At 36.7% G+C, this 26,178-nt stretch overlaps 1 protein-coding gene across 2 annotated transcripts in view; it reads right to left on the minus strand.

The window, feature by feature from the left end:
• Window positions 1-26,178, minus strand: part of HOOK3 (hook microtubule tethering protein 3) — a 106,672-nt gene that overhangs the window by 22,024 nt on the left and 58,470 nt on the right. For both annotated transcript variants that reach the window (XM_023630758.2, XM_070253336.1), the window contains exons 12-17: window positions 24,893-25,003; window positions 24,110-24,197; window positions 12,732-12,801; window positions 9,741-9,881; window positions 4,740-4,827; window positions 287-321 (exon numbers count right to left, since the gene is read on the minus strand). In XM_023630758.2, the coding sequence (XP_023486526.1) occupies window positions 287-321; window positions 4,740-4,827; window positions 9,741-9,881; window positions 12,732-12,801; window positions 24,110-24,197; window positions 24,893-25,003 (533 nt within the window). The remainder of the gene's footprint in view (window positions 1-286; window positions 322-4,739; window positions 4,828-9,740; window positions 9,882-12,731; window positions 12,802-24,109; window positions 24,198-24,892; window positions 25,004-26,178) is intronic.

The following is a 26,178-nucleotide window of genomic DNA, read 5'->3' on the forward strand; positions in this document are numbered from 1 at the left end:
CAGAAAAAAGTTTCTGACTTCTGAACTCGAGTGTCTCAAACCCCTAGCTGTGATTATAAATACTGTCATGAACACATAGACCCCGGGAATCTCATTTGAGAAAAGTTATAAAGCAGTCATTGTTCTGATGTGAGGACCTTGGGTAAGCAAGACCCTATAGATGCTATCAATATGTCTTATAAGGTTCTGTACCTCCAAGGGACACCCATGCTATTGCCTAGATACTCTGTAACCACCTAACACAAGAGATGATACAAGAATGAGCCTCAATGGCTTTTATACTTACAGATGTTCTTCCAGCTTCTTTTTTAGAAGAACTGACTGAAAATGGAAAATTAAACAATAATTTATTACTTAACATTTTAACTAATAAATTATTTTTTAAAAATTAAGAGCATAGTAGTAGCTAACTCTGAATCAGTCCTCAGTAATCTCTCTTGTCAAAGAGCTGAAAACACACCATGTACCCACGTTTATTTTTCTTTGATAATGGAGAGAGCAGCCTGTAAGTGATAGCAATCAGTATAAAATAACTAGAAACTGCACATCTGAATTTTCTATTTACAGTCAGGGAAATGAATAAAAAGGCCACTTATGTATAGACCGAATATTCCTGGACTCAATAGGCATGCAGAACTCTAGTAATACTAGACTTTCCTTAAGACACTTTTAATCTGCTATGTTGTTTAACTTGCATCATGATAAAGTGAGAGAGCAATTTCCATAACTATTTACTGACTTAATCACTCATTTACAAATACGCAGATTGCAGATAATTTATGTGATGATATGAGAACTGATATTATATGCAGAGAATTTAATATGCTGGAGAATGCAGCTTTAAATGGGTACTAATGGAAAAAGGAAAAAGGTCTTCTGAAGAACAGGAGATCAGAATTGACCAATCATGAGCCAATTAATACAGGCTTATAAAACAAACTGTCCAATCAATCAATAGCAGCGAGGAGGGAGGAAAAAACCCTCGCACTAAGTTCTTCGATTTTTAGTCACCTTATTCAGTAATGATTATCATAATTGCTTATTCAAACCCATTCTAACACAGCTCTGGAATATTTCAAATTCCCTTCTTTGCTCAATGTTAACTATAGCTAGGTCAGTGGACCACAGCATCCTCTATCATTGCCTCCCCTAAATATTAAAAAAAGATAAATCTGTTAACTTCAGATTATTGCTTGTTCCTTCTTTGGTACACAGGGTAAAATGAAAATACTTTTTATACACCTTAACTTTAATTTACACTTATGGTTTTCTTTTGTTTTTCCTCTTTATGTGTGTTGAAGACTGTCCTTGAGCTAACATCCGTTGCCAATCTTCCTCTATTTTGTATATGCGAGACTGCCACAGCATGGTTTGATGAGAAGTATGTAGGTCTGCAAACTCCAGGCTGCTGAAGCGGAGCGCACGAACTTAACCACTACGCCAGTGGGCTGGCCCCTACACTTATGTTTTGATGAGGTTCTAGTAAGATTAATTATTATTTTTTCTTTTGAGGAAAATTAGCCCTGAGCTAACATCTGCTGCCAATCCTCCTCTTTTTGTTGAGGAAGAGTGGCCCTGAGCTAACATCCGTGCCCATCTTCCTCTACTTTATACGTGGGACGCCTACCACAGCATAGCTTGCCACGCGGTGCCATGTCCGCACCTGGGATCCGAACTGGCGAACCCCAGGCCGCCGAAGTGGAACGTGCACACTCAACTGCTGCACCACTGGGCCGGCCCCTAGTAAAGTTAATTTTAACTCTGAGATGATACACACTAAAATAATTATTTAATGAGTGGTTAAAATGCCAGGCACTGCACTAAATCATGTCATATACGTTGTCTTGTGTTAAGCTCCCAGCGCTGAGTAACATTAGCCCTATCTCATAGCTGAGGAAGGTGAGGAGACATTCACTAGCTTTCAAGTGGCAGATCCAAGATTAAAACCCAGGTCTGCCAGACCCCAAAGTCTATGCATGGTCTTCATTCACTTCCATGCTTTCTATGCTGCAATGCCTCTCCAACTGGACTGTTACTATCAAAATATGTGGCAGGAGGGAACCAGACTGTGCTAGGAAGCTAGCTTCAAAATAATTTTTAAAACAACCTAATTATAGCAATGGGGCAGAGCGGGACGGGAGGAAAAAAAAAAACAAGAGCAGAGTCTCTTTAGTTTGACTTGTTAAATTTTTTATATTCTTTAAGTATCTTAACTGTAACGGGCATAAGCTTATAAGGCAAGTAATACTGGTACATTCATTGTGCATAAAATTCCCATAACTTAAAATTTCAATACCATCAACTATGATGGCAGATAATGTATAAATTAAAAAACTGCTTGATATATAGAAATGAATAGGAAGCCATACTTACAATAGCCTTGAGCAGAAACCATGCCAAGAGACAGAGAGGACATATTAGTATGAAGCAAACACAGCAGCCAATAGAAGGAACCATTTAGTAATTCATGAACAGAAGTAAAAGATATGCTTTTTTTTTCAAAAATGTACATTTTTCTTTCTTCTATGGTCTCCTCATCCTGTCTCGTTCTCTGGAGTTTTATACACTGTGGCTAGCTCAAATTATCCATATGACTGGATATAACAATGCTTTTCTGCTTCCATGCTAAAAATAAATGACATAAAAATAATAATAAAAATGTGCAAACCATCCTACTCTGACTTAAGGTCACATGAAAGGACTGTGCTTTTGACAACAGAAATAGGCAGAAATTATGTTGCTCTTCAGGGGGACCAATTCCATTTGGCAGGTTGTTCTAAGTAGCACATATTCCTGAGATGTAACACTGTAGGTTAGTGAAAGAGAGAAGACAAAAATATCAAAAATCTGCTGGGGGGAAGAACCACATGTCCTGTGCCACACTATTTCTCCAAAGCACTTTGAGGCATATCATCAGGAAAAGTTTCTATCTGAATCTTTTCCATATATAGAAAAGAGCTCTGAGAGAATTTCCAAGAATTTAGAGCAAGATATCTCATTAGCATCTGGACAAATAAACTGACTAATTTACACAAACAGTACTTTATAGGGCTGGCATCTCACTTCAGAAACATGTTCTCTTCAAGTAATGGCACATAGCATATTTAATTAGATTTGACTACCACAGTGATACCTAATCAGGCTATGCAAAAGTATTTTTTACAGAATAATTTCGTTAAGTATGTTTCAGTATAAGTAAGAGAATCAAGTACAATGGTTATTGCTCTAATACTAAGGTTGAGCTGATCCTGATATTCCGCCATTTTTGCTTTCCATGTACCACACACCCTTCCCTTTTTTACCACAACAAATCAACAAAAAGTCTCCCCCAAGTTTTAGAGAACAAAATGAAGTTCACATTCACCTCAGTTTAACGGACCTAGTGATTTCAGCAAACTAAGAAATACTGCTCCTTTGGTTCGTCTCTAAGGTACTCTTCATTAGGCTTACTAATATTTTAATGCACTAAAGGTAGTTTCGCTTCACTTCTTTGTGATTTAACCTTCTGGATAAAAGTATGTCTAAAACGTAAACCAGGACATTTTAATAACTGAATAAGGCAGTTTAAACATTGGTGACAATTTCAGGAATTTGGAATCAATCTGGGAATCCAAGAACTACCAATGCATTAATTAAAGGATAAACTAAAACCACCGATCTTAGAAAGAAGAGTATGCTGCCAATATAAGCTAGACGTATGTTAAGAAACTCATAAAATTAGGTCACTGATGAGCTTCTCATATCTCAGGTTTTAAGTAACACGCGAATTTAACTCCACTTCTTTGATTCCTTTTGTTTTTATACCCTCATACGTTAATAAGGCTGGATGAAACTGGATCTATCTATAGTTTGGACAATGATCCTCAAAATGACTCTACTAATGGAAACAAGAAAATAGGTTTATACTCTAAGGCCAGAGTTATGGTAAATCACACTGGCAAAAAAAAAAAAAAAAACCGGCTGAAGCAAAGGTTGGTCACTAAAATTTAGGTTTTTTTCCCCTTTGCACTATTTTTGAGCACTTTATAGTCGTAGGTCTGTTGCTGACTGCTCATTAAATGTAAAGGATTTGCAAAATATGATTTATTTACACTTTTACCAGGATTGACTGACTATGATATGCTACACAAGCACTGTGATAGATGATGAGCATGAGGAGATGAAGACCTAGCTCCTGGCTCAAGGCATTTACTATATTCTGGATTTGAGTGTGCCAGCCAAGGGTTATGAGAGATATGTAGAGTGCTAAGGGACTATAAAAAAAGGTCAGGGAACTTATACATGAACGTGTGTTGTATGTGTGGGAGGACAGTAAGAGGGATTCAGAAATTTAGAGATGGTGGGATTCTAGGAACGGCACTATTTTCTTAAATATCAATTTTACATCAAAAATTTCTACTTGAACACAGTAAGTTTCTAACCAGCATTTTTTTAACCAAAACCCATATACTTTGAATATTGAGTTGAGCACATTTAAAACATCAAGCCTCAATTAATTCCTTAGCTGATAATTACAAATGAAATTCTAATTCCCAGAAGAGTCAATCTGAAAGACACAATAAAGTACTGTCTGGTTCTTTTTATAAGAAATGTTAGTAAAAGGAAAACACTGTTTCTTTTCTATAACCTATATAATTATAAATTATTTTCACAGAGATCCCCAAATAAAAAATAAAAGTTACAGGTTTTCTTAACACTATAAACTCTTGGCCCATGGTCGTTAACACATCAAAACTTACATCTTCTGCTTTTGATCCTTGATCTTGTAAAGATTTCTGCAGTTCTTCGACTTGTGACTGCACTTCCAGAAGTCTCTGATTCACCAGCCTAGAAATCAAAGGTACATTAATTTCCCAAGTTCTGACTTAACTTACGCCCTTTTCCTTAGGTTGTCACATAGGTTAGACAGTATAATTAGCTAAACAAAGCCTCATGTTATAGTAGTAGTGGCTCATTTCCTGATAATTTTTCATATCGCTTGAAATTTCTATGATTTCCAACATAGTGTGTGGGTGGACACATTTTGTTGAACTTGTATACTTATGCATATCTAGTTCTCTGAAATTCACTTTAATGTATGTTTATTCAAACTGTCTTGGGCACTATGCTCAGCACTAGTGCTAAAAGATCACTGCACTCAAGGAATTTAGTAGAGAAGCAAAACGTAAACAAATAAAATACAAGAGAAATACTTCAACAGTGACCAGAGGCATACAAAAGGAAGGATGGCTGCTCAACGAGCAAGAACTGCACCTAACGGTGTGGAGAAGTCAAGATAGGCTTCACTTGAATTGAGATTAGAAGAATAAATAAAATACTTCTGCGGTTAGCGGTGGAAAGGGGATTCAAGAGAGAATTCCACATGTCCAAAGTGCACAGGAAAATGAGAGGGTGCAGTGAGCTCAGGAATGGTACGACTGAAGAGCAAGTTGGGAGGGAAGAATGACTGGAGATGGAACTAGAGGAGAAAAGGAGAGGTCGGGTAAAACCCTGTGTGAAATGCAAAAATATTGGGAACTTATCCAATAATCTTGTCTAAAATTTGGCTGGAACTGGAATAACCCAGCCAGCCTTTAATAACGCTGATTCTGGAGCTCGATCTTCATAAATTCTCTAGGACATTATGATGCAACATTCACAGACCAGTGGACCAGTTTGGTTACCTAGGTCTCGGTGACGTTGAAGGACTGTGAGAAGGGAGAAACACAATTAGACAGCATTTTAGAAAGATCCCCTTGGTTTGAGAGTGGAAGATAGTATCAGAAACGGTCACAGAGCAGGCACGAAGAGCGGGAGGAGGTCATTACAGCTATTACTAGATACGCCTGAAACAGAGGGAACAGAAGGGGAAATATATTGAGAAGACAAAAGAGCACAAGGAATAAAAAAATAACACTTAGGATTTTGGTTTGAGCTACCAAGAACCATTTATTGAGAAAGGAACATAAAGAATCTCATTTTGTCTTTGTTAAAAATGAAGTGCCTAGAGATATCTGTCAAATGGTTAGATATCTGCATTTGAAGCACAGAGAGAAGCCTGAATTGAATAGATTTGGGAGCTATTTGAAATTAACTGAAGCCATGAGCATAAACAATATTGATTAGATGTGAGGAAGAGTGGAAGAGAAATAAGATGGTCCATGGCAGATCACCAACCAAAGGACAGAAAGAAGAATCTCACCCTGGAGAATAATCAGAGAATTAAGAAAAACCTAAGAGAGGGATGTTACTGAAAATGAAAAATGTGAAGAAGAGGGAAATGATCAACAATAACGAATATACAGTGATGTGCCGCATAACATTTAGGTCAACGATGGACTGCATACATGACAGTGGCCCCACAAGATCAGTACCGTGTAGCCTAGGTGTGTAGTAGGCTGTATCATCTAGATTTGTGTAAGTACACCCTATGATAGTCACACAATGATGAAATCACCTAACAACGCATTTCTCAAAACGTATCTCCGTCGATAAGCGATGGTTGACTCTAGTAAAGAGACGAGGAAAGATAGTCTTGAATATTCCCATCAGATTGGCCATTTAAGAGATGACTGGTTATTTTAGTAAGAAATGCTTTAGTGAAATGACAGTAGTAAAAGCCAGACCGCCCCAAATTAAGGGAAGTGAGTATTTAGAATCAAAACAGCCAGAAAGTTCAACAAGAAATTTTTTTATTCAATGTTGTAAGAAATTCTTATTATAAACCTTCTAGGCTCTATAATTTAGTAAGAATTACAGTAAAAATGCAATCAGTTATAATAACTGATGTTTTCACATCAAGGAATAGAAAATGTGAGTGCTTTTCAATAGTTAAAGAATTAGCTGAATATATCCATATTTAATATGAGGACAGGGGTACATAAATATATTACTAGTGACACTGTAACTTTGTCCAATCTTTTCAGAAAGCAATACGGAAATATATATCAAACTCTAAGACTATTTCAACTATCTTAGCCATTTCTCAAATTATTTAGTCAACAAATATTGTAAGCCTACTAGGTGGAGGCCATGGTAAACGTCATAAAACAGAATCACACCAAACCAAGATGTTTCTTGGAAGGATTTGAAAACAACTCAAAAGCCCAGTGATGGGGAATGGACAAGTAAACACAGTAACAAAACTCTTAAAATATGAAGCATGTGCGTGCATGTGCACGTGCACACACATTTGAAGCTATACAAATACATGTAAATATATATGAAAAAGTTCATCTACAAAATAAATGAGGACTATAATGCCCGCCCCCATGGGCCTGTTAAGGGATTAAGAGAGATAACATATAAAGTGTATCTAGTTCAGTACCTTATAGTACAGGTACACTATAAATGCCTGTCTTCTTTCTCCCCATTCAGGAATTTAGCTAGTTAACATTTTAATGGAAGTCTAATCATATAAGGTTAGTTGTCTGGGGGGTGTAGGGAGAGGGTGCGCTTGAGATCATGATATACTCTGAGAGGCACAGGACCAAGATCACGTGTGCTTTGAGAAAGCTCCCTGAGCCGTTCTGATATGGCTCTCCTCTCAACTCTTCACGCCTCTGCTAATATTGTTCGAGGGTCAGAAGGGACTACAGATTTTTTAAAAACGCTGACTCACTGGGAAAACTAATTGGAAAGGACTGTGGAGGTCTACTACAAACCTTTCCTTCTAACAGATGACATGTGGGCGGTAAGCAAACTGTATTTAAGGTCGTACAGTTAAAACACTCAGTGGGATTAAAACTTGGGTTTCCTGGTATCAGTCCAGTGCTGTAAACTGCGGCAGAGACAAGGTAAAGTAAATACTTCCTAAATTCAGTAACAACAAACTTAGGGTAAAGTTAAGAGAAAAAGCATCCTGTGAAGAGGAAGGCAGGAAAAAAATAAATGCTTTACAAACATGACAGAAGATAAACTGGCAAGAAGGAGGGTACTGGTTAGGGAAAGGCTCTGGAGTCAGGTAACCTGGGTCTGAGCCCAAACGCCCTCATCTGCGAAGCTCAACAAATAAGACCACATATGTAAAATACTTAGCACAACAGCTGGAACAAACAGGAGCTGCTATTATCATTGTTACAGGTCATAGATATATACAGTCTGAAAGGAAGTTATCATCAGGGTTGTAATTTAGGAAACAAACACAATACTAAATTGCAAACAGCTGTAAACAACATAGGGCCTTGGAGGAATCAGTCATCCACCCACATGAGTACTGTATGGATGACAACTCGCTGTTCTGTTTCTGATGAGAAAAAGCAATAGCTGGAAAACCTGTGAGAAATAATGCAAAGCATTATAAAGAAGTGGTGCTGATTCACCGAACGCAAAACAGGGTAGGGAGAAGGCTGACTGACCAAGCCGGCTAAAGAGCAGCCCAGAGGCAAAGGGCGAGGATGTGAACACGGAGCTCTCACCACGCGCACTGCGTAACCGCCAGCTGTTAGCTACAACTTCTCTTCCTCTCCTGCTCATTTTCCACTTTAAGTATTTTTAAAAGAGTATTTGTTCTTTATGTTCCTTAGAATTGATATGAAAATGTCCTCCCTCTGTTTATGCTTAATTATGTTCTAATAATCGCCCTGGTATTTATACTGTTGGCAGGTGCTACCTCAGTAGCTTTAAAAACTAGAGCTATAGGGGGCCAGCCCTGTGGCGTAGTGGTTAAGTTCATGCACTCTGCTTCAGCAGCCCAGGGTTTGGGGGTTTGGATCCCAGGCATGGACCTAGCACCACTTGTCAAGCCATGCTGTGGCAGCATCCCACATGAAAAGCAATAGAGGAAGAATGGCACAGGTGTTAACTCAGGGCCAATCCTCCTCAAGAAAAAAAAAGAAAAGAAAAGAAAAGAAAAAGAAAAAACAAAGCTAGAGCTACAGGAGGATGGGTAGGATATGTAAATTGTCATAACAATTCTGACTCACAAGACTGACTCATATCTGGAAAATGCCACATCAATCAGGCATAATAAAGAATCTGTGATAGGCAAACTATGAAACTGTTAATAAAAACGCCAAATCCTTAAAAAATGACAGAATATCACAGCACTAAAAAAAAAAAGACACCACATGTTTGGTGTCTAAGAAATATTTCCAAAATGGAAAAGCAGCAGAAGATTGTCCCAACAAAGTATAAAAGTAACCCTCGCCAGAATAAGCAAGTGCTTTTAAAGTGGCTTTGAATCACAGCATAATGCCAACGCTGAAAACTTACAAACAGAAAACTGATTTTCTTGTTAAATTTGCAGATTCTAAATTCTCAAAATAATTGAATTGTTCGTAAGATGAATGATTTCCTTTTACAGTCACAAGAGATAACAGATTTTTAAAAGAATGCTCTGTCAACTCAATTATGATGGAGCCCACTATTTTTCTCACACCAATCGATCCTCTGAAACATGAGCTTATAAAAACAGGGTAAACGTCATTAATCTGATAACGATCATGAATTGAAATTGTGAATTAATGGTCATTTTCTTTCAAACCTCTAGTTTAATTAGTGATCAGAAAGGGAAAATGGTAGGGCTTTGGTATCCTTTTCCCTGAGAAATAAAGAGGAAAATACTATTCTAGAGGTACAATACTTTTTGGCAAGTCTGTCCATAAGTGGAGAAATGGATTAAAATATTCTTAAAAGGAAAATGAGATAATATATTATCATTTTTTGAAATAAATTCAAACCTCTGTTTAAGGGAATCAAAATCAAGGCAAAAAGAGAAAATCTGTTAAATGCTAAATGCTGTCGCCTGTAAACAGTCCTACCTATTCTCTGTCTCCAGTTCATTCTTGCGTAGATTTGCATCATCCAGAAGGCTCTGCAATAAGGCAATTTTTTCATTGTCTGAACCCTCTTGGTTAAGTTTTAACATCTTATTCTCATGCTGAAGGCGAATAAGTTTCTCCCTGAGTGAGCAAAAGAAAAACTGATTATCTGGTACATTAATATAGTATAGTTCTCACAATCCAGCTATGCACAGCTACAGATCTAATACAAAGAACAGAAATAGAAAACAAAGTATCTGCAAAAAATGTAGTTCCTGTTGTCACTGGCTAAGACGTTACATTTTAGGTCTTAAGTAAGTACTTTAGAAAAAATAATCTAAAGATTCAGAATCTTCAAATATCATGATTTATAATGAAAGAGATTTTAAAATCCTATTTCCTTTCTGATGTAAATATTAAAGCTATGAATGCACTTATACATTTGTTCTTTGGTCCTCATCAAAAAAACAGGATCTCTAATCTCTAATGCTATGCTCTTAAATTACCAATCATTTGGTGGAAAATTATAATATTCAATGAAAAATGCCTTCAAGATGTGCAGTCCACCCACTCCTACAGATACATAAAGTTGTATCCTTGCAACAAGCCAGATTATCAGACCCAAGTTACTGTTTTGTGCTCTTTGTGTTATGCCAAAAGCTTAGATTGAGGGATGTTAAAAGCAACGGCTACACAAAACTTGCCACTATCTTACTGCACAGATGATATAACTCAACATCAATTCATATAAAGATACAATTCAAGATATACTTGTTGAAGACCTAATTCATTCTTTACGTAGGGTCATCTTTAGATGGCCCCAAGAAGACTACTACCAATACCAGGCACTATGAAAAGCTATGTTTCTCATGGAAAAAGAAAAAACAAAAACAAGATAATAAATACACAAAATAGTCTGCTCTTATTTTGTAAATACCACAGATCTTATAAGGTGCTTTTACTTTTGCTACTGAAAAGATGAGAGTCAAATCTGTGGTCCAAGTTAAGCAATTATATAGAACTCGATATATTTTGTATATGGACAACAATGACTTTATCATATTTTTCAAGGACTGTAATTAATTACAATGTAATTACAAAATTATATAACAATGTAAAACACTCAACATGGGGAAAAAAAGAATAAATGAGAAGAAAATACAAACCCTCCATAACCCAATGGTACAAAATAATTACTGCTGAACTATATATAGCCTTCTAATTCTATGCATATGTACACACATGCAGACACTTTTAAAAATGGATCACACTGCACATATTACATTGACATTTGATATTTACACTTAAATTTTCATAATCTTTTCATATCATTGAATATTATACTTTAATATTTTAAATGACATGTTAAAATACATAGATGAATCATTATTTAATCAACATACAATTATAGGACATTTATTGTTACCCATTTTGAGCTTTAACATGTTAACAATGATCAGTTGTATGTATATTTTTGGTTATTTCCTTAAGGTTAGTTCCCAGCAAAGTAATTTTTGAGTCAAAAGATAGGCAAATTTGCTTAGACAATATACAGTCTGCCAAACTGCTTGGAAGAAAAGTTGTACCACTACAAAAAAAAAATTTTTAAATTATGTGTGGTGATGGATATTAACTAAATTTACTGTGGTAATCATTTCACAATATATACGTATACCCAATCATTATATTGTACACCTAAAACTAATACAATGTTATATGCCAATTATATCTCAATTTTCAAAAAATTAATAATTAAAAAAAAGTTGTACCACTTTAATCTTTTATCCTAGTTTATGCAGTTTCCAATTTCTCCACACCCTTAACTAACTCAGTGAAAACTGTCACAAGCTTTTGAAAATTTGACAGACATTTCATTATGTATTAAGAATATTAGCCTAGTGTCTATGACCTATGTTGCAAAATTTTCATCCCTTTTATCATTCATTTTCTTGATAGCTCTCTTCTGGACAGAGTATATTTTAATTTGTACTGAGTCATACTCAAAAAAGCCATTTTATTTGTTGAATCTTTATCATGTTCTTTTTCCTCAGTTTAAAAATCCAACTATTACCTATAAGATCCTTAAAAATTGTTTTTTTGGACATAACCATTTATTTATAAATATTCATTAATAATAAGAGTTCATTCAATCAACAAATTTTACTGGTTCAGTAATGAAGTACCATATCAGATGGCAGAAAGTAAAAGGCATAGATGATGCTCCCAGAGCTGCTGTTGCTTTATACTCCTTTCGTCTGTCCTCCTTAAATGCCACAACAATCTATTAATATTGTCTCCATTTATTCAACAAGTATTTGAATGCTTATTGTAACTTTCACAGTTTATAAAACTTTTACAACCTTTATTTTATTTAATACCCTCAAGAATGTTATGGAGAATCAAGGCCAGCGTCAATTTAAAAAGTTGGCAAATATACCCAAAGAAGGTAAAAGCAATCTTCAGGAGTAATCGTTCTCTTTCTGCTGGACACTTGGTGCCTACCTGCACTGCCCCCACTCTCCTACCCCCCGGCAACAATTTTTCATTCTTACACATAAAGCCAGGTATGTACTGAAATAAATGGAATTTTTAAACTACTATGACTAAATAAAAATGTAAGGTGCTACTGAGGGAAGAGTAGTAGAGATAGGGAGATAACTCCTCCTGTCTACTGCATTCTATCCTTCCCAGACCATTCCACGTAGTTAACAGATAAATCTTAGGGACTAAATATCTTGCAGATTGACGGCTAAGCATAACCTTTGTCTTTGGGCCAACTGGTTTCATTGTATATGTCTGCTAAGGATACCCAAGCATAGATCTATTAGATTGCTGTGTACATGTGAAACGTCCTATCGAAATCAAAATTCAAGTCTCTGGGGCTAGTTGAAGGAGCTTCTAACTTTACATGCTGAAAACACGGACATTTAATACTGAGTTCATGTTCAAAGTGTTAGTGCAGTGTGACTGTGAACCTCATGATGTCCTTACCTGATTTCAGGTGTAACAATCTCTGCTGCCAGACTATCTGAAGATTCTTGACTTGCCAGAGGCATTAACCCTAAAAATATACAAACACGAACGCAAAGCTGAGAGAGAACATGACCATCTCCTTTGGTTTCTATATGAAACCCAACTTTGAGCATTAATTTTAACAGCTGAAATCTTGTTTAAATCAAGTAAAAGACCAGGTTAGAGTTGCCTTACATTATTATTATATCATTTGAACAATTTTTTAAGTGTACGACTGAGTGGCTGTAAGTACATTTACTATGTTGTGGAATCATCACCACTATCTATTTCCAAAACACATCATCCAAAACATAAATTCGGTAACCATTAAGCAGTAACTCCCCATTCCTTTCTCCCTTAGCCCCTCATAACTTTTAGTCTACTTTCTGTATGTCTCAATGAATTTGCCCATTTTAGAAACCTCACATAAGTGGAATGATACCAATATTTGTCCTTTGGTGTCTGGCTTACTTCACTTAACATAACGTTTTCAAAATTCATCTATATTGCAGCACTTATCAGAACTTCATTCTTTTTTATGGCCAAATAATATTGCACTGTATGTATACACCACATTTTCTTTATCCATTCATCTGCTGATGGACACCTGGGTTGTTCCCATCTTTTGGCTTTTTGGATAATGCTGCTATGAACACTGGTATACCAGTATCTGGTTGAGTCCTTGCTTTGAATTCTTTTGGGTATATAACCAGGAATGGAATTGGTCAATCATATGGTAATTTTAAGTTTAACTTTTTGAAGAACCACGAAACTCTTCCACAGTGGCTGCTCTATTTTACATTCCCACTAGCAATGCAGGAGGGTTCCAATTTCTCCACATCCTCAATATCACTTGTTATTTTTCTTCATTTTTGGTAATAGCCATCCTAAAGGGTGTGAAGTGCTGTCTCATTGTGGTTTTGATTTGCATTCCTCTAATGACTAAGGATGTTGAGCATCTTTTCATGTGCTTATTGGCCATGTGTATATCTATACTGGAGAAATGTCTACTCAAGTCCTTTGTGAACTGAGTTGTTTTTTGTTGTTGAGATGTAGAAGTTCTTTATTTATTCTGGATATCAATCACTTATCAGACACATGATTTGCAAATATTTCCTCCCATTTTGGGGGTTGCCTTTTCACTCTGTTGATAGTGTCCTTTGGTGTACAAAGCTTTTTAATTTTGACGAAGTCCAATTTATCTATTTTTTCTTTTGTTGTCTGTGCTTTTGGTATCAATTCCAAGGAATCATCGCCAAACTCAATGTCATGAACATTTTCCTCTGTTTTCTTCTAAAAGTTTTATAGTCTTTGACCCATTTTGAGTTCATTTTTGTATATGGTATAAGAGTTCAATTTCATGCTTTTGGATGTGGATACCCAGTTTTCCTAGCACAATCTGTTGAAAAGACAGTCCTTTCCCCCACTGAATGGTCTTGACACTCTTGTTGAATATCAGTTGATCACATACATGAGGGTTTATTTCTGGGCTCTCTATTTTATTCCATTGGTCTATATATATCTGTCCTTACTGTATTGTATTCTAATTTTATATTAAGTTTTGAAATTAGAAAGTGTGAATACTCCAACCTTTTTCTTCTTTTCTAAGATTGTTTTGGCTATTTGGGGATCCCTTTCTCGAGATTCCCTATGAATTTTAGGATGGGTTTTTCTATTTCTTCAAAAAATGCCATTGGTATTTTAAGAAGGACTGTACTTAATATTGTGATCTTAACAATATTAAGTCTTAAAGGAACATGGGATATCTTTCCATTTAGGTTTTCTTTAATTTTTTTTAAGAATGTTTTGTTGTTTTCAGGGTACAAGACTTTTTGCCTCCGTGGTGAAATTTATTCCCAAGTATTTTATTCCTTTTGATCTTACTGTAAATGGAACTGTTTTATTAATTTCCTTTTTCGGTTGTTCATTCTCAGCATATAGAAATATAACTGATTTCTGTAGGTTGATTTTGTATCCTGCAATTTTGCTGAATTCATTTTATTAGTTCTAACAGGTTTTTTTGTGGAATTTTTTAGGGTTTTAGACACACGAGATCACGTCATCTGCCAAGAGAAATAATTTTACTTCTTCCATTCCAATTCAGATTTCGTTTTTTTGGTCTAATGGCTCTGGCTAGAACTTCCTGTACTATGTTGAACAGAAGTATATAAGTGGTGGTAGTAGGTATCCTTGCCTTGTTCCTGATAGAGGAAAAGCTTTCAGTCATTCACCATTGAATATGATGTTAGCCGTGGGTTTTTCATATATGGCCTTTATCATGTTCTAGAAGTTCCCTTCCTAGTTCATTGAGTTTTTAATGATGAAAGAGTGTTAGGTTTTGTGAAATGCCTTTTCTGCATCAATGGAGATGATGTGGTTTTTTTTCCTCATTCTATTAATGTGATATCTATTCTCATGTGAGTTTCATGCTGCTCAATTACAGTAGCTTTATAGGATGTGCTGAAATCAGGATGAGTAAGTTCTCCAACATTTTCCTTTTCAAGATTGTTTTTGGGAATACTTGATGTGTATTTTCATATAAATTGTATGATGAGCTTGACAATTTCTACAAAAAAGTCTGCTGAGAACTTGATTGGGATTGCACTGAATCTTTAGACCAACATGAAGAGAACTGCAGTCTTAAGTGTAGTGAATTTCCCAATACCTGAACATGAAGTAACTCTCCATTTATTTAGATTTTCAATTTCTCTTAGCAATGATTTATAGTTTTCAGTGTACAAGTCTTATACCTCTGTTAAATTTATTCCTAAGCATTTTATTATGATCCCATTGTACTTTCATTTTCAGATTGTTCACTGGTTGTACACAGAAATATAATTGGTATTTGTATACTGATCCTACATCTTGAGATTTTGCTGAACTCACTTATTAAATCTATGATTTTTTACATCCTCCTTCCCAAGGATGGCTTTTCTTTCTTTTTCTTGCCTGATGGCACTGGCTAGAACCTCTGATATCATGGTGAACAGAAGTAACAAGCGTGAACATCCCTGTCTTGTTCCTGATCTTAGGGGAAGAGCATTTAGTCTTTCATCATTTAGTATGACGTTAGCTGTAGCTTTTTCATGGATGTCCTTTACTACTTGAGGAAGTTTCCTTCTATTCCTAGTCTGCAGAGAGTGTTTATTATGAATGATGACACCCACTTTTTTTAACTGTGTGATATAACATATACATCTCTCCACGTCAGGCATATATAAGACATACCTCATTTTTATTTTATTTATTTTTTTGTGAGGAAAATTGGCCCTGAGCTAAGATCTGTTGCTACTCTTACTCTTTTTGCTTGAGGAAGACTGTCACTGAGCTAACATCTGTGCCAATCTTCCTCTATTTTATGTGGGATGCCACCACAGTGTGACTTGACGAACGGTGCTAGGCCCGTCCCAGGGATCTGAACCTGTGAACCACAAGTCACTGAAGCGGAGCATGTGAACTTAACCACTATCCCACTGGGCCAGCCCCATATACCTCATTTTTTTTTAATGGCCCTACAATACACAGTTAAATGAGAATGCCATTCCGGTAGTACTGAACTTTTAGGCTGTTTCCAAATTTCATTATTATAAACAATGCTTTAATTCATTAAGGTAAAGTTTTACAGCAAAATTGCTAGGTCATGAATATATACACAAAGAAGGTTAAAACATTACAGGTTTATAGGTAGCAAAGAAACAAATGTGAAAGTTTATATAAGATGATCTCTCTTTTCTTGATGACACACAAGAGAGAGAGTTGAACAATTAAAGTTAAGGCTAGATTCTTAAAATTTTGGAAAAACTCAGATAGAGTGGATTAGAGACATATGAAAGCAGTGCTAGGCAGCAGTGAAGATACAATTATGATTAGAAATGATTTTTTTTGGTGAAGACAGTCAAGAAAGATATATAATTTTCTCAAAAGCAAAAATAAACAAGTGGGACTACATCAAACTAAAAAGCTTCCACAATGCAAAGAAAACCATCAACAAAATGAAAAGGCAATCTACTGAATGGGAGAAAATATTTGCAAATCATATATCTGATAATGGGTTAATATCCAAAATACATGAGGAATTCATAGAACTCAAGAGCCAAAAAAAACCCTCAATTAAGAAACAGGCAGAGGACCTGAGAAGACATTTTTCCAAAGAAGACACACAAATGGCTTACAGGTACATGAAAAGATGCTCAACATACTAGTCATCAGAGAAATGGAAATCAAAACCACGGAGAGATAGCACCTCATTGCTAGAATTGTTATCAAAAAGATAAGAAATAATAAGTGATGGTGAGGATACAGAGAAAAGGGATCCCTTGTGCACTGCTGGTGGTAATGCAAATTGGTGCAGCTACCATGGAAACCAGCATGGAGGTTCCTCAAAAAATTAAAAATAGAGTGACGTCAGGTGAGCTCCCCCCAGACTCTCTCCCCTCCAAATTACAACCAAAAGGAGCAACTGCTTTTCAACCAAAACACCCTAAAAACACAGAGATCATCAGAGACCCACAGCAGCCAAACGACGGAGGGCGGAGAGGCTGGAGCCGCCCTCATAGGAGCTGGAACCAGGTAAGAGAGATCTTTGCTCCCTCCCCTAGAGACTGGGATTGCTGCTGTCGGGAAGGGAAGGAGCAGGGGAGGGGCCACGCATCCGGGGATCCTCCAGGACTCCCACCGCCCGTGCAGCGGAAACAGTCTAATGGGGGAAAGCTTTTGCATGGGGGAACCACAGCAAGCCAGGGCCCCGAGAAACCAGAGAGTGAGAGCTGATCAGAATCCAGGTTGGCATGGGAGAGAAAGTGCCCCTCCTCCCCAAATCCCTGCTGTGCTCTGCCATTGCACCTGAAGGCGGAGGGCTCAGAACGCGTGGCTCTCGATCCCATTCTAGTGGTGACAGACTGTAACTGCAACTGAATAATAGCATCATGCGCAAAAACCAGTCCTCTACCATCCAAGAATTTATAAAAGCTCCAGTCCAAAAGGAAAACAGTAAAAATACAGAAGTATGTCCTGAGGACTTGGAAATAAGTAAATTAAGTGAAGATGAGTTCAAAATAGCTATCATCAAAATACTCAATGAGGTAAAGGGAAATATGGAGAAACAACTCAACGAGATCTGGAGTTACTTCACAAAAGAGATTGAAACTATAAAGAAGAATCAATCAGAAATACTAGAGTTGAAAAATACAATGGATCAGATAATACAGAATATGGATTCCCTGAATGCCATAGAGGAGCAAATTAGCATAATCGAAGATAGACAGGTTGAATGGCCCCAGACAGAGGAAGAAAGAGAACTAAGAATTAAAAAAACTGAAGAAATTCTCCGAGAATTAGCAGATTCAATGAGAAAATACAACTTAAGAATCATCGGAATTCCTGAGGGCGTGGAAAAGGAAAATGGAGCAGAAAGTGTGCTCAACAAAATAGAAGAGAACTTCCCAAATTTAGGGATTGAGAGAGAAATGCGTGTGGAGGAAGCTTTCAGATCTCATAGATATGTCAATGTAAAAAGACCTACTGCAAGGCATATAGTAGTACAAATGGCAAAAATGAATGACAAGGAAAGACTACCTAGGGCAGCAAGGCAGAAGAAAATAAGCTACAAAGGAACTCCTATCAGACTTTCAGCGATTTCTCTACAGAAACCTCACAAGCTAGGAGAGATTGGAATGACATATTCAAAACATTTAAGGATAAAAATCTTCAGCCAAGAATACACTATCCAGCAAAAATATCCTTCAGATATGAGGAGGAAATTAACTCTTTCCCAGACAAACAAAAGCTAAGGGAATTCGCAGCCACAAGACCTCCACTACAAGAAATCCTCAAGAAGGCCCTCATACCTGAAAAAAGAAAAAAAGGGAGAAAGGGGTCACAAAACACAGAGTAGGGAGACAAATAGAATCAGAACAAGATAGCAAATATTCAACTACAGAATTAGGATAAAGGGAACAAAATCACCACAGCAAAGACAAACCCATCACTCTAACCACAAACTCACAACACAAGTTGGAATGAGAGGTGAAAATAATAATTTAGGAGGGGAGGAGGAAAGGGACTGAAAAAGTCTAGGCTAAGGAAGTAAGAGACCGCCAGTAAATGCACTATGTTATGCATGGGATTCTGAATAAAAACTTCAGGGTAGCCACTACACAAAAAAAATAGAACAGAGGCACAAACCATAAATAAGGAAAAATCTAAGAAACCCAGCATAAGAAATTGCAGAAGTCAATGGGTAGGCTAAAACACACAGGACGAAAAACAAAGGAAACACAGGAAAACTGGAAAACGAGCAACAGAATAACAGCCTTAAGCCCTCATGCATCAATAATCACCCTCAATGTAAACGGATTGAACTCTCCAATAAAAAGACACAGAGTGGCAAGATGGATTAAAGAACAAGATCCAACGATTTGTTGCCTCCAGGAAACACACCTCAGCTCCAAGGACAAACACAGGCTCAGAATGAAGGGGTGGAAGACAATACTCCAAGCTAATAACAAACAAAAGAAACCAGGTGTTGCAATGCTTATATCACAGAAAACAGATTTCAAGATAAGGCAGGTAAAGAGAGACATAGAGGGCCAATACATAATGATCAAAGGGACACTTCATCAAGGAGAAATAATGCTTATAAATATCTATGCACCCACCACAGGAGCACCAAAGTTCATAAAACAACTATTAACAAACCTAAAAGAAGACATCAAAAATAACACAATATAGTAGGGGACCTCAACACCCCACTCACATCAATGGACAGATCATCCAGACAGAAAATCAACAAGGAAACAGTGGAGCTTAACGAAAAGCTAAAGCAGTAGGACTTAATAGACATATATAGAACACTCCATCCAAAAACAGCAGAATACACATTCTTCTCAAGTGCACATGGAACATTCTCAAGGATAGACCATATGTTGGGAAACAAGGCAAGCCTCTACAAATTTAAAAAAATTGAAATAATAACAAGCATCTTCTCCGATAATAATGCTATGAAGCAAGAAATTACTTACAAGAAAAATGCTGAGAAAGGCATAAAGATGTGGAGACTAAACAACAAGCTATTAAACAAGCAATGGATCACTGAAGAAATCAAAGAAGAAATAAAAAAATACCTGGAGACAAATGAAAATGATAACATGCCAAACCAACTCATATGGGATACAGCAAAAGCTGTAGTTAAGAGGGAAATTCATCGCAATACAGGCACATCTTAACAAACAAGAAAAATCCCAAATAAGCAATCTTAAACTACACCTAACTGAATTAGACAAATAAGAACAAATGAAGCCCAGTCAGCAGTAGGAGAGAAATAATAAAAATCAGAGCAGAAATAAATGCTATTGAAACAAAAAAGGCAGTAGAAAGGATCGATGAAACAAAGAGCTGGCTCTTTGAGAAGATAAATAAAATTGACAAACCCCTAGACAGACGTACAAAGAAAAAAAGAGAGAAAGCTCAAATAAACAAAATCAGAAATGAAAGAGGAGAAATAACAACAGACTCCACAGAAATACAACGGATTATAAGAGGATACTATGAAAAATTATATGCCAACAAAATGGATAACCTAGAGGAAATGGACAAATTCTTGGGATCCTATAATCTCCCAAAGCTTAGTTAAGAGGAAGCAGACAATTTGAACAGACCAATCACAAGGAAAGAGATTGAAACAGCAATCAAAGGCATCCCAAAGACTAAAACCTCAGGACCAGATGGCTTTCCTGGGGAATTCTACCAAACTTTCAGAGAGAATTTAATACCTATCCTTCTCAAGTTATTCTAAAAAATTAGGGAGTAGGGAACACTTCCTAACACATTCTACGAGGCCAACATCACATTCATACCAAAGCCTGACAAGGACAGCAAGAAAAAGGAGAACTACAGGCCAATATCGCTGATGAACATAGACGCAAAAATTCTCAACAAAATTTTGGCAACCCGAATTCAGCAATTCATCAAAAGAATCATACATCATGACCAACTGGGATTCATACCAGGGACACAGGGAAGGTTCAACATCTGCAAATCAATCAACGTAATACACCACATCAACAAACTGAGGAATAAAAACCACATGATCATCTCAATAGATGCAGAGAAAGCATTTGACAAGATCCAACAGCCATTTATGATAAAGACTCTGAACAAAATGGGCATAGAAGGGAACTACCTCAACATAATAAAGGCCATATATGACAAACCCACATCCAACATCATACTCAATGGGGAAAAATTGAGCACCATCCCCCTGAAAACAGGAACGAGACAAGGATGCCCTCTATCACCACTCTTATTCAACATAGTATTGTAGGTTTTGGCCAGACCAATTAGGCAAGAGAAAGGAATAAAAGGAATCCAACTAGGGAGGGAAGAAGTGAAACTCTCACTGTTTGCAGACAACATGATCTTATATATAGATAACCCCAAGAATCCAGTGGAAAACTTTTAGAAGTAATCAACAACTACAGCAAAGTTGCAGGTTATAAAATCAATTTGCATAAATCAGAAGCATTTCTATACTCTAGTTATTAAATGAACTAACAGAAAAAGAACTCAAGAACAGAATACCATTCACAATCGCAACAAAATGAATAAAATACCTCGCGGTAAACTTAACTAAGGAAGTGAAAGACCTATACAATGAAAATTACAAGGCTTGTCTGAAATAAATGGATGACGACATAAAGAGATGGAAAGACATTCCATGTACATGGATTGGAAGAATAAACATAGTTAAAATGTCCCTTCTACCTATCAGAATCCCAATGACATTCTTCACAGAAATAGAACAAAGAATCCTAAAATTCATATGGGGCAAGAAAAGACCCCGAATTGCTAAAGGAATCCTGTGAAAGAACAACAAAGCTGGAGGCATCACAATCCCTGACTTCAAAACATACTACAAAGCTACAGTAATGAAAACAGCATGGTACTGGCACAAAAACAGGTGCACAGATCAACGGAACAGAACTGAAAGCCCAGAAATAAAATCACACATCTACAGACAGCTAAACTTCGACAAAGGAGCTGAGGGCATACAATGGAGAAAAGAAAGTCTTTTCAACAAAGTGTGCTGGGAAAACTGGAAAGCCACATGTAAAAGAATGAAAAATGACCATTCTTTTTCACCATTCACAAAAATAAACTCTAAATGGATCAAAGACCTAAAGGTAAGACCTGAAACCATAAGGCTTCTGGAGGAATATGTAGGCGGTACACTCTTTGACATCAGTATTAAAAGGATCTTTTCGGACACCATGTCTTCTCAGACAAGGGAAACAATAGAAAGAATAAACAAATGGGACTTCATCAAACTAAAGAGGTTCTTCAAGGTAGGGGAAAACAGGATTGAAACAAAAAAACAAACCCACTAATTGGGAAAAAAATATTTGCAAGTCATATATCTGACAAAGGGTTAATCTCCATAATATATAAAGAACTCACACAACTCAACAACAAAAAATCAAACAACCCGATCAAAAAATGGGCAGGAGACATGAACAGACATTCTCCAAAGAAGATATACAGATGGTCAATAGGCACATGAAAAGATGTTCATCATCGCTGATCATCAGGGAAATGCTAATCAAAACCACACTAAGATATCACCTTACACCCATCAGAATGGCAAAAATAACCAAAACAAAAAGTAACAAGTGTTGGAGAGGTTTTGGAGAAAAAGGAACTCTCATATACTGCTGGTGGGAGTGCAAACTGGTACATCCACTATGGAAAACAGTATGGAGATGTCTCAAAAAATTAAAAATAGAAATACCGTATGACCCAGCCATCCCACTACTGGGTATTTCTCCAAAGAATTTGAAGTCAGCAATTCCAAAAGTCCCATGCACCCCTATGTTCAGTGCAGCATTATTTACAATAGCTAAGACATGGAAGCAACCTAAGTGCCCACCAACTGATGACTGGATAAAGAAGACATGGTGTATATATACACATACAATGGAATACTACTCAGCCATAAAAAAGAATAAAATCATCCCATTCACAACAACATGGATGGACCTTGAGGGAATTATGTTAAGTGAAATAAGCCAGATAGAGAAGGACAATCTCTGTATGACTCCACTCATCTGAGGAATTTAAACATGTGGACAAAGAGAACAGATTAGTGGCTACCAGGGGAAAGGGGGGCGGGGGATGGGCACAAAGGGTGAACAGGTGCACCTACAACATGACTGAGAATAATGTACAACATGGTGTCTATATTTAATACCGTACTGCACATTTGGAAGTTGCTAAGAGAGTAGATCTTAAAAGTTCTCATCAGAAGAAGAAAAATTTATAACTGCATATGGTGGTGGATGTTAACTAGACTTATTGTGGTGATCATTTTGCAATATATACAATATCAAATCATTATGTTGTACGCCTGAAACTAATATAACATTATATATCAATCATACCTCAATAAAAAAAAGAAACAAAAAGAAAGATAGGTAAGTTTCTTTAGCTAGCCTTGGTAATTTGGCACAGAGAAAAAACTTTAGCCTATCTGAATTAGGGTTTGACAAGCTGGTCTAGAAATAGGTCAAGAGGGTTAAGGAAAGATGGCGGTGATGAGAAGGACATAGTTAAAATATTAGTTGACATGCAGGTTGGGTAAGCTGGAAAATGAGGCCAGAGGATGAGGCCAGAGTCGATCAATAGAAACATCAGAGTGGGGTTAAAGGTAAAATGAAGTAAATGAGCAGGTTTGGCAGAAGGAATGAGGAGAAAAAGGAGATTGTAGGCAGAAGAAAAGGAAAATTCCAGTTTCAGGTGACTGAAAAGCCATGGGCTGGTTACTACAGGAGGCGTGAACAAAGGGGAGCTGTCCGAGCCATGAGTGGGAAGCCCACGTGCCCCAGCGTGCCCATGGAAGAGTGGGGGAGGGTGAACCTGCAGCTGGGGGCTGCTCCTTTGCTGTGATGACAGTGGTTTTCTACTTTGGATAAAAGTCCCTAATGGATTGATACCCACCTCACATCTCACTTGGAAAAAACCCACTGATTTACAAAGTTTAATATACTTTTGAAGTGGTGATGAGAAACTTTCCATAATTATTACTAACAGAGCTTATTTAACAAATTGTTATGCTTTTGACCTAAGAAAACTCAAATATTTAAATATAATTAAAATATAAAGTAAGCTAGTAAATCTGGTCTCATAACTATAGCCCATTTGCCATAAAATCTGGGTAACAGTTTAAAATTTATATCACTTTCATGGCCTCTTCACCAAGTTTTAAATTTTCATCTATTGGTGCAATCATCTTAAAATGAATCTAATATTTTTGCTGATACTATTAGAAATAAATAACCTTGTTTGGGCTACTGAAATACTTTTACCTTGAGTTGTGAGCTGCCCTTCTTGAGCCTGTACACAGCGAAGCTCTTCAATGGTCTCCTTCAGAGAGTCCCTCTCTGTTCTTAACCTCTGAGGGACGTTAGAAACAAGAAAAGTCAGCTTCAAGATTTATGAGTTTGTCCATTGGTGGTCTCTGCCTTACCTAACAGAATGGTAAACAGTAGGGAACATGGACATGTTCTACTTTTGATCTGTTTCTATAGAAACATCATAGAAGGAAAAGATTACAAGAGTTTTTCCATTTAACAGTACTGAATATCTAACTATGTGCAAGGCAACACGCTATTCACAGTTAAACATAAGAAACAAAACTGTCTATTCCATCCTTAACAATAAGTATCTTATGTAATTAACATTCTTTTATTAAAGATCAAAGATTTTAAATATTCACAAATCATGACAAAGTAAAAACATTCTTAAAACATTCAAAATATGCTGAACAACAAAAGAATTGTCCTCTGTATTAATCATATAGAAAGTAGAAAAGCTCCATAAATTTATAGAAAGTCACAAGCAGAACCATGTAAATGAGGCAACAATAGTAGAAAAGATAAATATAATAAAAGAAATTAGAATGGAAGTAAAACGTTCTTTTAATCGTTTATTTTAGATCTATTTCTGCAACACAAACATAAATCGGTAATTTAAAAATAAACAGAATCTCTAATTTTTAAATTTAGAAGGAATTAATGTAGTCCAAACATGACTTAAATATTCTTAATTTTAGCAGTGCTCAAAACCAAATGCCTAGTATATATACTCACATCTTTTTCTTTTTGAAGACTGTCAACTTTTTCTTTTAGCCGCTTATATTCAAAATCTAATTTATCTGCTTTCTTCGATTCTTCAGATAATCTATTCTGTAGTTCCACTACCTGATACAGAAAGGTACCATTAATTTTTATAATTTGAAACATTAGAAGTTATCACTGTTTTCTTCTACAGATCTATGAAAACTCTCACCACTCAAATACTCAAAAAACACATATACGATACAGCAGCCTAAGCCAATGGAGAGAACTAGGAACAAAGATCTGCCCAGATACTATGGTTCTGAAGCCAGATCATCCAGAGTAACAGTGCTCAAAATTATACAAGAACCTATAGGATTTCCATTCCCTATAATACAGATAGCTGGATAGTCTCAAACCCTTTAGCATAAAGGAAAAGAAATCCCAGGAGAAAAAAATCCAAGTGCATAGTTAAACTTACAAGAAAATAAGGGAAAACCCATGGGCTAAAACTGGAGTGGGAATTTGGGCGGAAGCTACGGGTACCATGAGGTGCCAACCGCCAATACCAGGAACCTAGAGCTTTGAATTTAATGAGGGACAGGTGTTTGTTAAACTACCTTGTGCCCTAAAAGGTAGTGAGTCAGTAAACAGCGGCTTAGGGAAAAAAAATCCATCAGCTGGAAAAAAATCAATAGGAAATTTGTTTTAAAGTAAGTGCTGTGGGCTTAAGAAAGTCTAACTTGAAAATCTGCAACTATGACCCACTAATACATGCATTTGCATTTGAATTTTTACCATATGCCTTGTCTGGCAAATCCTAAGCCAAGCAATTAACTTAAAGTAGTCCTAGTTGGTAATGCTGTGGACAATCTGCATAAGCAAAACACACACTGTCTGGAGGAACACAACCTCGACCCAGGCCCCCAGTATTCCCAAAGATAAAGATAAGCCAAATGAAAGAGCAAATCTAAAACCACAAAGGTCATAAAGAAATGAGCCACTTTGGGAGCTGGCCCAGGGGTATACTGGTTAAGTCCGCATGCTCCGCTTTGGTGGCCTGGGGTTTGCAGGCTCGGAGTCTGGGCATCAAGGCATGCTATGGTGGAATCCTACACACAAAATGGAGGAGGATTGGCACAGATGTTAACTCAGCAACAATTTTCCTCAAGCAAGAAGAGGAAGATTGGCAACAGATGTTAGCTCAGGGCCAATCTTCCTCACCAAAAACGAGAAATAAGGCACTATGAACAATGGTCAGGAAAAAAACATTAACAGCAATAACAACAACAAAATAGTTGAATACGACCTCCAAGGAT

This window comes from Equus caballus, chromosome 27, assembly GCF_041296265.1.
Source record: "Equus caballus isolate H_3958 breed thoroughbred chromosome 27, TB-T2T, whole genome shotgun sequence".
NCBI classification, from domain to species: domain Eukaryota; kingdom Metazoa; phylum Chordata; class Mammalia; order Perissodactyla; family Equidae; genus Equus; species Equus caballus.